At 36.8% G+C, this 16,994-nt stretch overlaps 1 protein-coding gene across 1 annotated transcript in view; it reads left to right on the top strand.

Annotated features, from left to right (window-relative positions):
• GPBP1L1 (GC-rich promoter binding protein 1 like 1) overlaps positions 1–16,994 on the top strand; it is a 56,134-nt gene that overhangs the window by 35,058 nt on the left and 4,082 nt on the right. Inside the window, 3 exon segments of the mRNA XM_033115129.1 lie at positions 7,627–7,699; positions 8,971–9,161; positions 16,654–16,794. Of these exon segments, the coding sequence (XP_032971020.1) occupies positions 7,627–7,699; positions 8,971–9,161; positions 16,654–16,794 (405 nt within the window).

Genomic DNA, 16,994 nt, shown 5'->3' with positions numbered 1-16,994 from the left:
TTAGATATATACTTATATAGAGAATATATTATAAATAGAACATCCAAAGCAATCTTGGAAATGAACAAAGTTAGAAGACTTATACTACCTAACTTAAAGACTTAATATGGAGCTACAATAATCAAGATAATGTTACACTATTATAAAGATAAACTGATAGTAGAACAGAAGAGACGGGCCAGAAATAAACCTACATTTATATCGTCATTAAATTTCCAACAAAGGTACCAAATCAGACCAGTGGAGAAGGAAATGTGTTTTTAATAAATGGTGCTGGAAGAACTATACATGCATATACATACATACATACATACATACATACATACATATATATATAGAGAGAGAGAGAGAGAGAGAGAGAGATATGTGTGTGTATATATCTATATCTATATCTATATCTATATAGTTGTTATATACAGAAGGTACCAAAACAGTGTATACACATTTTAAGCTAACATCTCTACTCCTTCCTAGTAGTATACAAAAAAAATGAATTTGAGATGAATTGTAGACCTAAATGTAAGGCCTATAAAGCTTCTAGAAGAAAATTTAGGAGAATATCTTCCTGACTTAGGCGATAGAAAAAGTTTTCTTAGGACACAGAAAGCAATAACCATAAGGGGAAAACATTGATAAATCAGACTTCATCAAAACTTAAAACTTCTACTTAACTCAAGAAACCTATACCCATTATATGAATAACTCCTATGACTCAATAATAAAGACAACTCAATTTTTTTTAAGTGAGCAAGATTTGAACAGACACTTCACAAAGGAAGATAATATGAATGGCCAGTGAAAAAAATGATAAGTATCATTAGTCATAAAGGAAATTTGGAAATTCATGTAAGACCACTATGAGATAACTGGTACACACCCACCAGAATGGCTAAATTTAAAAGTCTGAAAATACTAAATTTGTTGACATTTTGGAGCACTTAAAACTCTTCTTACATTGTTAGTAGGAGTGTGAAGTAGTACAGCCATTTTGGGAAAAGTAAAGTCTGGCAGTGTCTTATAAAACTAAACATAAACTTACCCTATGGCCCAGTACTTCCACTTCTAGGTATTTACTCAAGAGAAATGAAAGTGTATGTGTATTTATTGTAATTTTATTCATAATAGCCTAAAATTGGAAATAATTTAAATGTCTACTAACATAAGAATAGAAAAATTGTGCTGTAAGTAATCATGTAATGGACTTTATTCAGTAATAAAAAGGAATGACTGATATGAATCTCAGTGAAGCCTTGCATAAAAAGTACATACTGTATGATTTCATTTATATGACATTATAGAATAGGCCAATAATGCAGGTAGGAAAGAAAATCAGAACAATGGCTGCTTGGGTGGAGTGGGGTTAACTGGGGCATGGGGGAACTTGCTGGCTGTAGGAAGTATTTTTTTTATCTTTATAGAGGTTGGGGAGGTGTAAGCATTTTTCAAAGCTCATGGAATGGCATACTTAGTATTGGAGCATTTCATATATGTAAATTTTATTTTATTAAAAAGGAGATTAACGTCACCAGTCATGTGACAGACAAACATAAGCCTCCTGATGTGATGCACTGAAAATCCAACATTACCTCTGTGAATTCCTTCTAAAAGTTCATAGCTTTGATCATGGGGAAGCATCATACAAACTCAAGTTGAGGTTTCTACAAAAGAATTAGAAAAGATTCTATGAAAGAACTAGCTTATACTTTTTTAAAAATGTTATGATCATGAAAAAATGTTCCAGATTAAAGAGAACAACTAAAGGCACCGTGAACCTAAATCAGATACTGGATAGTGGATGAGGGGAAAAACAATGTTTTTTAAATTTGGGTTTGCTACAAAAGACATCAGTGTTACGGTTTGAGTAAGGGTTGTAGATTAGGTAATATTGTTAACATCCTGATTTTTTATAATTGTACTATGATTATATAAGACAATATCCTTTTAAGGAAATACATAATAAAGTATTTGAAGGTGAATGGTGTCAAGTCCTTCGACCTGCAGATGGTTCAGGAAAAAAATATATTTACAAAGAATGGTGGAGTGAATGCAATGCAGTAAAATGTTGACATGACAATTGAGTTGTAGGGGATATATAGGAGTTGTTTGTATTATTTTTGTAACTTTTTTATAAGTGAAATTATTTCAGAAGAACACAAAGCAACTGGGATTGAAGAACCAAAAAAAAATCCATGGACATCTACAACAAAATAGTGAGGAATCGCAACACAGGGACAAACCACCAAAAGATATAAGACCTGGGTAGTAGCATGTGCAGGAGAAATTGAAGGAAGCAACAGGTTATCAGATAGCACTAAGATTCTCAAAAGAGCCACCAAGCCCTTGTTCTAGAAAGTTTAGAGGGCTCATTTGAAAACAGCAGCTACAAATTAGATGTGGTTTTCCATATTTCAAAAATAAGTAAATAAGGTATGAAAGGTCTAACTGGACCAATTAGGAGAATAACCACACAATAACTTGAACAAGGAAAGTTAAAGAATTATGAACTCTATAACAGGATGGGGTAGTGAATGATTGCCTAATAAGAAAACTAAAGAATATGGAAACAGCAGATATTAAGGAGCAGTCACTAACCCTAGGGGCTAAGATAGAGTGCCCAAAGAATCACCCCGTTCCCCCATCACCACCCCAGGACTGAGATCCAGACCTTGTTGGAAAGGGCTTAGCTGTGGCTCACTGGCCAAGCAATTGCTGAAGTACTTCTCCAGGAAACATGCTGAAAATCTGCCTTCTAGAGTATCTTATAATGTCTCTGCTACAAACTTACTCAAGTCGGAGCTCACATGTACTTCAGAACCTGGCTTAGCAGGAACTGGGTGGCACAGGAGTCTGCTGAGTAAGCACATTGGAACTAGAAGCAAAAGTCTCTCCATTGTTATCTTCTTCTGATGAAAATTAACATGCCTGCTGACAAAGGAAAATTTTTAAAGTGCCCAGAAACATTTACACAGCACAGATCGAAAATATGACATTGGAATTAGGAGGCAATAAATTGATAACTACCACAGGGTTCTATCATTGTTCATGCTAACCAGCCAATATTCCCTTCTAGAACAAAATCCAAGAACAAAACTGTTGAAAATAGAATCCAGACAGAGCTGTAGAGACAGACAATAGAGACAAAAGAAAGAGAAAGTGCAGATAAAAGGGGGACTATAGGGTAGGGGAACAGCCAGGACATCATAGAAACACTCAATGAAAACAACAGAACAGAGAGCTCTAAAGTGTGATGTTAGAAAAGCTATCTTGGGGCGGCTGGTTAGCTCAGTTGGTTAGAGCGCGGTGCTCTTAACGAGGTTGTTGGTTCGATTCCCACATGGGCCAGTGTGAGACTGCACCCTCCACAACTAGATTGAAACAACCACTTGACTTGTGGGAACTGGTGGGTCCTAGAAAAACATACTTAAAATAAATAAAAGTTTAAAAAATAAAAAGCTATCTCAACCTACATTCACAAACATTAATTGCATATAAATGAACAGCACATAAGGATCAAGAGAATAAGGAGCAGAATAACATCCTTACAGACAATGCAAAGTAACACCTGTAAGACATTGTCCATTTCCACAAGACAGATGGAAATTAACTGTTAAGAAACAGAATCAGAACAACATAAATCAGAAAATCTCAAGGTGCTAGAACTCAGGGAAGAAGTAATAAAAGATTTCAGAAAAAGGAAGAACAAACGAGAACACAGGAGAATAAAATTCTAATGTTTTTCAAGAATTAGAAGACAGGAGAATTTTCAAGTGAAGGAGAAACAAATAGATTAAAAGCCAGAAGTGAGACAGAATGATCCAGAAGTTTGGCAGTAAAAGATCCAATATAGAGGATTCCTACCAACCCCCCACACCCACCACACACAAAAAGACCCCAAACAAAGAAACAGCTTAAAGGCTAAAAAGTATAATTCAAGAATAACTTCCTGAAATACAGTGAGATTTGTAGCTACAAATTGAAGGACGGTGAGAATAGCCAACACCTAGGTAGTCTTATAAAATACTAGATTCAAGTGAGAATACACTTTTTGGACATCTAGACATAAAGACCAAATGACTTATAAAAGAAAGAAAATCAGAAACACTTTGACAACAAAGCTATATAACAAGTCAATGGAGTAACAATTACAGTACTCAAAGAAAAGATGCGAGGCAAGGATTTTATACCCTGTCAAACTTCAGTTATAAAGGTCACAAATATCAATGTGTAAAAACAATACTGTTCCCAAGGCTTTTCTTGAAAGTACTAGACAACAAGCTTCAGACAACCAAACTAACCAGAAAGATAGCAACAAAAGGAATGGTGGTAAATGTTAAATATATGGTTAATGGGAGACTTGGAAGAGCATGTGCAAAACAATAGTATTGGTGTAATATTGATATTCTGAGAACATTGGAATAAAACAATTGAATATGATATTTTATACCTTGTGTCCTTGAAAATCAGGATTCTTGGTGTAGAAGAAAGGAGCTACAGATATAAAGGAGAGATGTTCAGTAAAATCCCAAGGTACTCAATTTGAGTTAAAAATATCAGTTAAGAAGTCATGAGGTATTCTGATCTTTGAAAAAATATGTGTTTTTCTAGGCTCTTTCCATTGAAAGACCTAAAAACAATGACCAACCCCACAGCAGTGAGCATCCCTAGTACCCAGATTGTGGTCTTGAAATGCCATAGGATATTTATAAGAGAAGCTTGGAATATTTTGTCATACTAATTAGCAAAGAAGTAAATAAAGACTACTAGGGTTGTACCAAAAGGATTCAGAAGCCGAATTGAAGAGGTTCCTACTGGCCAAACAGGATATTTCATATATCAATTAAAGATAATAACCAAAAGGGTTTGAATCACAACAAGTATTAAATATGTGAGTTCACAATGATAAATCACCTTAGAAACAAGCATGCATTTTTTTCCCATATGAATTGTACCACTGAGTCACCAAATAGAAGAAGGTTCTTTTTATAGAAGTATAATAGCTAATAAAGAAGGAAATGATAGAATAGAATTAAAAGATTGTTGTTTTGCAATTCATGTGAGTTAATAGTTTTCGGCTATGAGCATCAATGCCGGCCAGCATCATAAAAAGAAGCACAACCAGATGTATGTGTCTCCTAAAGGAAAAACAAAACCAGCAAGAAGTTGCCTTGCCAAAATGTAAAGGGGGTAGCTAGAACCAGCTACCAATTTATTAAGAAATACAGAGGTACAAAAATTTTACAGATAAATTTTGTAGATACAGATAAATTTTGTAGATAAAGAGAGTTAAGAGATATTTTTGGAGACAAAACTATAGTTTTGAGGTATACACATTTGGGTGGTAAAAGCAAAGAGGTGATCACTGTTAGGATGGTGGTTATTTTTAGAAGGGGGAAAGGGTATTTGGTTTTATTTGTTTGAATGAGGCTTATAAAATGTTTCTGGTTTGGCTGGTAATGTTATGTTGCTTAAACTGGTGATTACAAGAACTTTGCCCATTTGTTTTATGCAGTTGTTTTTTTAAAAAATTTTAAATCAGTGGAGAGATCGAAGCTATCACATAAATAGGGGCGATATTTCTGAAAACCCTAGATAGAATGTGACTAAGAACACAGGTGTCCGACGGTGGAGCAAAGATGTAAATGGCCACTGTAAAGAGACGGTATCTTAAGACTGACAAATGAAGCAGGCAACTCCATAGAATATAACAATTTATTACAGGATAATTTGCTTACAAGAAGTTTGGGTTGGATCGGAACAGAAGACCCAGCAATTCTGCGCAGATTATTCTCCACTACAGGCTCCTGTTAACTGTACTTTTTTAACAGTATAAGTGGGGTACCAATGATTGACAAGACAAAGGGACAAAGAATGCAGTAGTGCCGGGGCCATGCCTCCTGGTGGTCTTGTGATGGATAAGTTTGTTTATAATCGATACTATCACCATTTTTATATTTATCTCAGTTGTCATGCCATTCCAGCTGTTACTAACAAAAATATTTATGGCTTCATTTTAAGGAACAGACTAGAAGTCTTTAGTGTGCTTGCGAAGGACATTGAGGTTGGTCAAAGGTCACAGCATGAAACTTAAAAAATCAAATGAAATCCAGGACAGAGAGGTGGAGTTGGTTTTGTTCACATCTTCTCTAGGCTTATTAAAACAAAACAAGAAAACATAGTTTTATCCATGGGGACTCATTCTTCCCATACTGTTCCATCCAGAAGAGTGTATTAATCTATTCTTCATATTCTGTCACTGATTTGTTTATTTATATAGTGAGTTGGTATTTGTATCTGTGCTCGTTCTATGGTAGTGGCTCTCACCTCACAGGTTGAAAAGACATACTTGCTGGGGGCCCCACTCCTGGGGATTTTGATTCAAGGCTCTATATTAGAGTCTGGACATCTGTCTGTTTATTTAATGTTCCATGGTCAATTGTGATGAAAAGCCATTTCCTACTCTATTACTATATTGTACATTTTGGGCTTGGACACCAGTGTCATTCGCCCACCCCTTATACAATTAATTACTAGTAAGTCTAGTCTATTGCTCTTACTTCTCCATCCTCATCTTTCCTTTACTCCTGTTGCCTTCATTACTCTCCTGGACTGTGGGATTGGTCTTCTAATATCTCCTCGTTAATGTTTTAAACCCCTCAAATATATCCTTCAAGCTGCTACCAGACTGTTTTAAACTAATGATTGGATCATGTAAACTGTGTATGAAAGATCTATCCCTATAACCTACAGAGTAAAAGTCAATCTCCCTAAAAAATACTTCACAATCCTCTTCTCACCTGCTTTGCCAGACATCTCTCTCCCCACAGAAAAGTCCCCTGCTTCCTTAGCACTATCATGTTGAATTATTTGCAGATCGCTGAATATTCTATTCTTTTTCATGTTTTTCTATCTTGGTATTCATTGAACATTCTATTCTTGGAATCACCCATGTTCCAGTTTTGGAATTCATCTTTAAGGACTGACTCTTAGTCATCACCTCTAATGAAACCTTTTCTAATATCACTTCTCTTTCAAGTGAAATTGACTATTCCTTAGTACTTCTTCCCTAATGTGAATATTTATCATAGCCCCTGTAAACCTTTTGTTATACATATTGTCTACAAGTTTGTAAACTTGTGGGGACAAGGGCTTTTCTTAATTGGTTTAATTGCCTTTGTATTTCTAGCACAGTCCCTGGCACTTGGTTTGCCTCTGTCCTAAAGTAATCTTAGAAGTGCTATATGAATACTATACATTTGACTGACCAGATTGTCCATAAATCTGAAAAAAAATGATTCATGTTCTTACTCATTCAGCTTTCTGTGCCTCCTTATTTGGCATACATATCCTATAGGAAGATGAGAACTTGCACATTGGTCTTTTTATTTCTTTTTAAATTTTAATCCTCTTTTTCAAGGAAATGAAACCCAAAAGAGCCTAAGATTAATATAATATAAGACCTATTGATTTGCATTTCAACATCTTCTATCTGTTTGTAATTCTGAATACAGCATTAAGTAAGTGCTGCTGATACAATTATTTGATAGGTTCCATGGTGATGGCTACTTTACAGAAAGTGCCAAAATGATTAGCTTCTGTATCAACCATTAATATCCCTTTTTTTCCTAGCCTTCTTTGAATCCAGAAGCTGGCAAACAGAATCAGCCATGCAGACCTATTGGGACCCCTTCTGGAGTGTGGGGTAGGTAGATTTGCCATTTTAAAGGCACAACTTTAAATTTGTCTTAGCAGGGAGAGGAGCAAAAATTCTTTATCTCTCTTTTTGTTTGTTTCTTTATCTCGTTTCTCATCTCATCCATTTGTACATGGTAACTAACACCTATTAACTCTTACTCTGCCCCCTCAATATTGAAATATAATAATAGTGAAGTCAGAATACAAACATTTTTGAGAGCTTGTAGAGCCCTAAATTTGAAAGCAGATTTTTAAGCAAAGGGAGAATAATATAAAGCTTATGAGAAGCTTATGAAGCTTAATATAAAGCTTATGAGAAGTAATTTTTTATTAACATTGCTAATTTGCTTATAATAATTAAAATTTATGTGTTATAATTGTCTCCTAAATATTTGGTAGGCATATATAACTGTATTCTAAACATTCTTTCATATTACTAAATATTCTTCTAAAGTGTTTGAAAGACTTATATAATACCACATCCTGTAAACCATTTTGTTCAACCAGGTTTCAGTTGCTGAGTTTTGGGGTGTTGTGGAGGGGACAGTTATAAATAATGCTTGTTGATGTTGTTGTATAGGGCAAGGAGAAAATATATAAACACACATTTATATATGTGTTGGGAATAACGAGCCTTATAAAAAATTAATAGACAAATCAGTGTATTTTAAACCAAACCTGATCTGTAGCATTGGGATCTTGGCATTTATAAATTGGACTCTCCTAGTCTCTACATTAGACATGTTCAGATAGCCAAGCATCTATTGGGGAGGCTTTAGCATATCTAAATACTGGGTTTGGGTCTTGAGTTACAGGATTATGGGTGATTGCTTGTCATTTCTCCCTTGTTAATGATACATAGCTTTGCTCCAGTTTGTCTCATCAGAATGTCCCATTGCAGACTTTTCCCCAAATTTCCTCATCTCCATTCCCATGCTGACAGGAGCTGTCAACCTTAGATAGAGTATTCTTGTTTGGTCTGTGCCTGAGTGATCACACCATACACTAGACATGTTATGCCCTGAAAGACTACTAACATCTTTGGGCTTTCTGGTTGATTTATGAATTTAAAATCAAGTGCTTACGATGCTACACTTTTTCCTATGGTTCCCAAATAGTGTCGCTTTTGAGAGTATCTGTTAAGTGCACACCAGGAAAATGGTCCGTCAGTCTCAACTGTCAGCTCTTTGTTGCAAGTGAGGCCTTCTTGTAAACTATACTTCCTGTTAACCAATAGGTTTGACATTCTTTTTGTCTCTCCACTGTTGTATTTCACAGAAAACCCACCTGGTGCCAAGCAACCCTCCAAAATGCTAGTCATCAAAAAAGTTTCCAAAGAAGATCCTGCTGCCTTCTCTGCTGCATTCACCTCACCAGGATCTCACCATGCAAATGGGAACAAATCGTCAAACATGGTTCCAAGTGTCTATAAGAACCTGGTTCCTAAGCCTGCACCACCTCCTTCCAAGGTATGATTTGGTATCAGTGTAAGAACCTATACAACAGAGGTTAGGGATAAATCAGAAAAAAAAATAATTTGTATTTTCCTGTTGAGTCATTTACCAGATGTTCATTCAGTACTTGTTATATGTATAGTACTATACTCTGTCTCCAAACTCTCTACTGCTACCAACTGAATTTTTAGTAGGCCTCTCATTCATTAGCTTTACTCATAAAAACCTGCTTTTTCTGATTTGCAGTTTCCACTACCGTGTTTCCCCGAAAATAAGACCTAGCCGGACAATCAGCTCTAATGCATCTTTTGGAGCAAAAATTAATATAAGACCGGGTCTTATGTTACAGTAAAATAAGACCAGGTTTTATATTAATTTTTGCTCTAAAAGACACGTTAGGGTGATTGTCCAGCTAGGTCTTATTTTCGGGGGAAACACGGTAATAGCAATAACATCCATATGATCACTTAGCTGAATATCTTAACTGCTTCTTTCCTCTTACTCCCTTTACCAAGAAATTACAGTCCCTATTAGTTATTCCTTCTATAATGTCCTGTGCCTTGTCATCTCACCTTTACTATTGTATACCCTTCTATGAGGTATGATCAAACAGTACAGTGAATGTTTAAATTTAAAAAATGTATCACAGTAAAAGACAATTGCCATTATCCCCCTCAAAATACTCTCCCTTACTTCAAACACACGTATCCCATTGTTCTTGCCACTTTCTGAAGCAGTTCTAGAAGTCCTTTTCTGTGAGTGTCTTTAGTTGTGCTGCTGTGGCTGCCTTGATGTCCTGAATCATTTTGACTTTGTGGAAGAGCCATAAGTCGCATGGTGCCAGATCCGGTGAATAAGGTGGATGAGGACACACCATGTGTTTTTATTTGACAGAAATTGCCCTATACCAGAAGCAATGTGTGACAGAGGGCATTGTCATGATGGAGGATGATTTATAGCACACTCTAAAACACACCTTCTCTCAACTGTAGTTCACACCTGATTGTACCAAGCAAGTTGAAACTTGTCACACACTATTACTACGTTTCCACGCACCACTTCCTTTATTGAAGATCCCTGCCTTTCCGTTGGATCGCACTCAGCAGCTGCATTCACCGTATTTTGTGATCACAATGGAAAGGCTCCGTGTCACATACCATTTCTGGTATGGCAATATCTGTCAAATAAAACGTTGTGTCCTCATCCACCTTATTCACCAGATCTGGCACTGTGTGACTTCTGGCTCTTTATCAAGTCAAAATGAGCATGAAAGGTAAACGTTTTGAGTCGATTCAGGACATCAAGGCAGCCACGTCAGTGCAACTAAAGACACTCACAAAAGACAACTTCCAGAACTGCTTTAGAAAGTGGCAAGAACAATGGGATAAGGTGTGGTTCAGAGCGAGGGGGGGAATATTTTGAAGAGGATTAATGGCAATGTGTCTTTTACTATAATAAACTTTTTTAAAATTTAGACATTCACCATATTGCTTGATCATACCTCCTATTTCCTCATTTCTTTATATTCATCTTCCACAGAACTGCCAGAATGATTATTCTTGTATCACATCCTTTCCTAAATTCCTTCAATAATTCCAAACCATTTATGTAGAAGAGATTAGTAAACATTTTTTGTAAAGGACCAGATAATAGATATTTTAGGATTTGCTGGTCACATATGACATATGGTCTTTGTTACTTTTTTTTTTCTTAAACCCTTTAAAAATGTAAAAAACATTAGCTTACAGGCCATTACAGGCCTCAAGACAGTTTTGGCCTATTGCTAGCCAACCCCTGAGCTTATAATACAGTGTCCAAACTCCTTAGCAGTGGTATATGTAAGTCTTTAGAACCCAAGCCCAATTCATCTTTACTTTGTACTGCCTCTTTTTCTCTTATGTGGGAAATTACTCATTTTTCAAGTTCATGTCATCCTGTCCTCTTTTTCTGTAACATCTAAAGATTGAATACCACTCTGTTTCGTCTCACAATATTTGTAATATTTTATTGTGTCTATTTATTTCTTTATTTGGCAGGTTTCAGACCCTTTTCATATTTGTATCCCTAGCACCCTCACAAAAGCACATAATAATTGCTTGAATGAAGTGCAGCCACTGTAAGGAGACAAGTATTTAGAATTTACTATGTGGAAGCACTGTGGTGCTTATGAGCAATACAAAGAAATATAGCATTGGTCATGGCCCTCCATGAGCTGAAAGTCTAAATGGGATGATAAGATAAAACGATATAAAAGGTACTGTGATTGTGTATGAAATAAAATAATGACAGATCCTAATAACAAATTCTAAACAAATTTGGAGTAATTAAATTAATTAAACACAATTTATTTACATAATTCAGAACAGCAAGATCATTTCAGACTATGACCATCAAGGAAAATTTTACTGAAAAACTATAATTTAACTGATCTTTGGAGGATGGTCCAGATTTGGATAGGCAGAAAAGAGCCTGGAGGGTATTGCAAATCATAAGAGAAGAGGTAGATAAAGTTCTAAAAGAAAGGTAATAAAGTTCTGAAGCCAGAAAACAGTAGGCATATTTGAGGGATAACAAATGAATCATTTTAATTACTCCTGGTAGCCCTGGGGAAACATCAGGACTAGGGGTCATTATCCTAGTGATAATGAAGCTTTCAGGGTAGATAAGATCTCTGAGGGAAGAGGAAAGAAGAGTAAAGAATGGGGGAAATAAGACTTGGGAAATACTTAATATTTCATAAATATTAGGAAAATGACAATCAATGTTATACTGAGAAATTGTACTTCAGACATAGAAAAAATGGTATAATATCAAAGAAATTTGGATGCATGAGTTGAAGATAGTAGCCAGAGTTGTCAACAGTTGTTGATTGCTTGATAACAGGTTGAAGGAAATAATTGAAAAAAAGGGTTTCTGAACTTAGCAGTTGGAAAGTTTTTGGTAATCTTTGAGTTGAGGTTTTAGGAGAGTAGTATAGGGCTGAAATAAGATTTCAGGAGATTCTGGGAGTAAGTGGAGATAGTGGCACCTTTGAGACCTGACAGTAAAAGGAAATAGAATAATGGGTGGTGGTGAAGTTACATGTAAGGATGAAGAAAATTTTAGGAAGAATCTCCAGGGAGGTACTTGAAATATACTTGAAAGAAGTCATTGAAGGATCGTGGCCCAAGAAGAAATTAGTAGGAATAAAACTGACAAGTGGGATTATTTTAAACGGATTTAGGACACTGGTTCCTCTGATGTAGAAGGGAAAGAATGAACTCAAGTCAAGAGAACAACTACATAAAGAAAGAAATAATGTAGCATAGAAATTAATAGCAGGGATTTGAAGTAGACAAATTCCAACTTTGCACCTTCTTTGTGATACGACTTTGGGCAAGTTTCTTAAGTTTAAGTTTCTTTTTCATCATCTATAAAGTGGAGGTAATAGTACCCATCTTTAAGGTTTTTTGGAGGAATAAATGAGAAAATTTTATGAAGAATTTAAAACTACATATAGTAAATTCTAATAAATGTTATTACCATCAACATGACAGCACAACTTACATTTATGCCATTCCTAAAGAGTTTTCATGTGTTACTTTCATTGAAATGTCTACAAGCATTCTTTGAGACTCTAGAAGGATATAAAAATGAGTTAGACAATGCAGGGATCTCTAAAAATCTTGGGAGGAAGAAGTGGCAAGGATAAAAGTCATGACCTGGAGCTTAAGATAGGTTTAGCCCTGTTGTGTAGAACTAAGGATAGATTGAAAATAGGAAAACGAATGTAAAGACTGCTGCTGTTACCCTAGTAAAGGCGAAAGTAGACAGAGAAGGAAGGTGTTGATGTCACATAGTGGGAAGCAAATTAGACAGAGGAAGAAAAGGACCCTGAGCATTCTTTGGGAAACTGGAATAACTGGAAACATTTCACTGGAGTTAAAGAAAAAGATCAGTTCCAGGAAAAGTTGATGAGAGTGGTTCTGGGTACTTTAATGTGAGATTTTAGAGGAAGGAAGAAGTGAGGTGATTAGTAGGCAGATGTGGGCTTATCCATTCACTCATTTTCTCCAGATGTTCAACAATTATTAAACATTGAGTATCTATGTACTGAAAGCTGTGTGTCACTAGAGGCACAAAATAATCTCAAAGAATTTGCTGTCTAGGGGAGAGACAGATATAACAATAACTGCTCCTTTGCCTGGACAGGTTCCTCAGAGTCTTTACATATGTGGTCATATTTGAATTGCGTTTTGAAGTAGCAAAGAAAAAAGAACTGGCATTTGTTGACGTCTTACTATGTTCCAAGGCATTCATTAGGCCTTTTACATATAACATTTACTCCTTTAATCCTAATAGATAGAAAATTATGTAATGAAGTTACATAGCTAATAAAGTGATGGGTCATCACTGCTTGAACCAGATTTTTGTCTGACTTCAAATCAGCTCTTTTCCACTGCCCCAGAATGCTTCCCATCTTGAAGGATAAAAAGGAGAAAGTTGAGAATTCAGCTTTTAGAGTACTTTCTGTGTTGTGATTTGAGCAAGGTATTTAATTTTGTTAAACCTGTCACCTTAAGAAAAATACAAGGGCTGGCCCGGTGGCTCAGGTGGTTGGAGCGCCTTGCTCCTAACGCCAAGGTGCTGGTTCGATTCCCACAGGGGCCAGTGAGCTGCGCCCTCTACAGCTAAGATTGTGAACAACAGCTCTCCCTGGAGCTGTGCTGCCTTGAGCAGCTGGAGGTTGGGTGAGCAGCTGGATGGAGGTTGGCGTGAGCTGCCGTGGGCTGCTGAGGGCTGCTACGTGCTGCCATGAGCGGCCAGTGGCCAGCGTGAGCAGCTACAGCGGGTCGAGAGCTGCCATGGAGCTGCTGTGAGCAGTGAGTAGCTGACTGGCAACCGACTGCTGGGGGGACGCAAGGCTCATAATACCAGCATGGGCCAGGGAACTGTGTCCTACACAACTAGACTGAGAAACAACGGCTTGAACTGGAGTGGAGGGAGGTGGAAGAAGGGGGGAAAAATAAAAATAAAATACTTGAAATATAGTACTAGCACTGGTAAGTAACCAGTAAATAGTAATTTAAAAACAGTAGGAGTTTGTTAAGGAGCAAGTAGGTGAAGCATTCCAGGCAGAAGGAACTATTGTTATCACCACTACCACCCCCCACCCCCCAAAAAAGAGGCAAACATGGTATGTTTGGGAGAAGACAAATGATTAAATATGGCTGGTAGTTGGGAAGTAATGAGGGAAGTAAGACTAGAGCCAAATCATGGAGGTCTTTATAAAAGCTCAGGAGAAAGGTTAGGGGTAGAGATACAATCTTACATATTATTCACATGATTTTACAATTTAAACAAAAGTCACAAATAACTATATTTTCTAATGAAGTTCACATAGGAACAGGTTACAGCAGGAGAGCACTGAGGCTAGAACCTTGGACAATGTCTGCATCCACTGAAAAAGATCAAAAGGAATTCAGATGAGAAGAGTAAAGCATCAGGGAATAGAGAAAGGAAAGAGGGACAGGTTCCAAAAAGATGATAATGAGCAAGCAACCTCTCATTCTCTAAAAAGAGATTTTAAGAACTGGCCTTTGAGTGGAATTTAAGAACAAGATTTATTGAAAGAAGAGTTTATTAAAATGGGGATAGAAGTGAGTATTGCAGGGAATTAAATAGGAAGTAATAATGAGCAAGTGAAAGACAACAGATAATGACTTACCCAGAAAAGTTTGGCAATAAAAGGATGATAGTATAAGGGAAAATAAATCTGTTTTGATTTTTCCCCTCACTTCGATAAGGTGGCCTTAGCATGTTGTAATAAAATGGAAGAACTTACTATAGAGAAGGACATTAAAGATACAAGGGAGAAATAATTGGTAAATTCTCAAAGGAAAGTAAATGAACAGATGTAGAATGGTAGAAAAGAGGAGGAAGCTATCAAAGGAACTTGAGGTGCAAAAGGAGAATTGGGAAAGTTTGGACTTTTCAGTCCAGTAGGAGAAGGCAAGATCATTTGAAATGGAGTGTGGGGTTGATTTGGAGTTGGAGGAAAGGAAAGGACATTTTGAAAAAGAATGGTTGGTATGTGGTTCACTTTAGTATATTTCTACATATAATTTCTCTAACAAAAGGGGGTGTGAGGTATCATGGTTTTCTCCAGTGAGCAGCCAACTATATAACATAGTGTTTACTGAAAATTAAGATAACTTAAAGTTGGGCAGAGACATTGGTATCCTGTTGTATGAAACACTATCTGTAAACCTTTCATACTACTGTGGCAGAAACCCAAGTGTTTCTGTGCCCTGCTATGGCAATGGCAAAAGAAAGACAAGGTATCTGGAGATAGACCCTCCACAACTCTGGCGAAGCTACTGGGGAACTATCATCTTTGATATTTAGCGTGACATTAGCAGCCATCTTTATCTTTAGATTTTCATCAGTGCAAGAAAAAATTAATCTCCAGTTGGGTCATTGACTCTCATCTGCTTGCATGTTCTTTTTAGAGTCATTGTGAAAAACCAGTGTCACATACTACTAGTTGAGTTACCTTGGACCAATTACATAACTTTCTTAACCTTGGTGTCATTCTCTGTAAAAAGTTGACAGTAATTATTATACCTGATGGGGTTAAGAATTAAATAAAATCATATGCTGAGCATCTAGAACATGGTAGGTGATCAGTTGAATTCCTTTCCTACAGCATCCTCATTAATACCAAGAAAGACATTTTTTCCACTTAGACCCTTCCTTTGTCCTGAAAGTCTCTCGGTTTTAATTGTTTCATTCTGGAAAAAAGATAATTTTCACTTGTTTCAGTGTTATTCCATTGACACGCTTGATCTTCCCGATTCTCCTCAGACAGTATGATTGACTTAGAAAAAAAGAGAGTATTTGAGGCCAGGGCCAAAGTGACAGAATGGGCCCACACCCTACAAGACAGCAGAAACAGGGCCTCTGGATTAACCAGGATTGTCCAGCCATTTACATTGCCCACCCTGGCCTGGAACTAGCCTCCTGCCATTGAAGTTTCTGGAAAACATCATTTTTCTGATGTGCCTTTTTTTTTTTTTTTTTTGAGGGTATCAGGATTACATTAGAGGTTAACAAACACACCATAAAAGAAAACATTGGGGGTCAAATAAGTTTGGACAATGCTATATATTATATCTGCTTTTCAAATTCATATGTACAGTTAAATGCTTTGAGAAATTGCACAGTAAAGAAATCTGTTGAACTATATTCACCCCAGCGTCTCCCAGGCTTACTGAATTGAGCTCTCTTTTTGAGAAACACCTATTAATATCCCATGGCTCTTCTGGTTCCCATCTGCCTTTTTCTTTTTCCTTTAAGTGCGTAACCTCAAAAAGAGGTTGCATATCTCCCAAACATGTTGAGACAGGTAAGCTCTGGAAACTCATGTTCCCACGTAATGTTTCACTCTTTGCCTTATGATCTTACAGGCTAAGCTTCTGTCTCTCCTTGTTTGTTCCGACTGATTTGTTCTTTCTTCCCGTTGTAGCCCAGTGTATGGAAAGCTAACAGAATGGAACACAAATCAGGATCCCTTTCCTCTAGCCGGGAGTCTGCTTTTACCAGTCCAATCTCTGTTACCAAACCAGTAGCACTGGCTGGTGGCGCAGTTTTAAGCTCTCCCAAAGAGGTGAGTAAGGATAAAGCCGAGCAGCCTTTTCTAAAGTGGCCATTTCCCATTTACTGAGATGTACAGTGTGACGTGTATGACTCTAACTCCATTTCCTTTGTAGCTATGCTTAGCTCAAAGTAATTTCTATACTGGTGATTCCCATTAGCATGCAAAGATGGGCAGTAGCTGGGTGGGGTAGTTGCTCTGTGGTAGACCAG

Source organism: Rhinolophus ferrumequinum, chromosome 9 (genome assembly GCF_004115265.2).
Source record: "Rhinolophus ferrumequinum isolate MPI-CBG mRhiFer1 chromosome 9, mRhiFer1_v1.p, whole genome shotgun sequence".
Lineage (NCBI taxonomy): Eukaryota > Metazoa > Chordata > Mammalia > Chiroptera > Rhinolophidae > Rhinolophus > Rhinolophus ferrumequinum.
The sequence above is the reverse complement of the archived record's forward strand: the minus strand, read 5'-3'. Positions and strand labels throughout refer to the sequence as shown.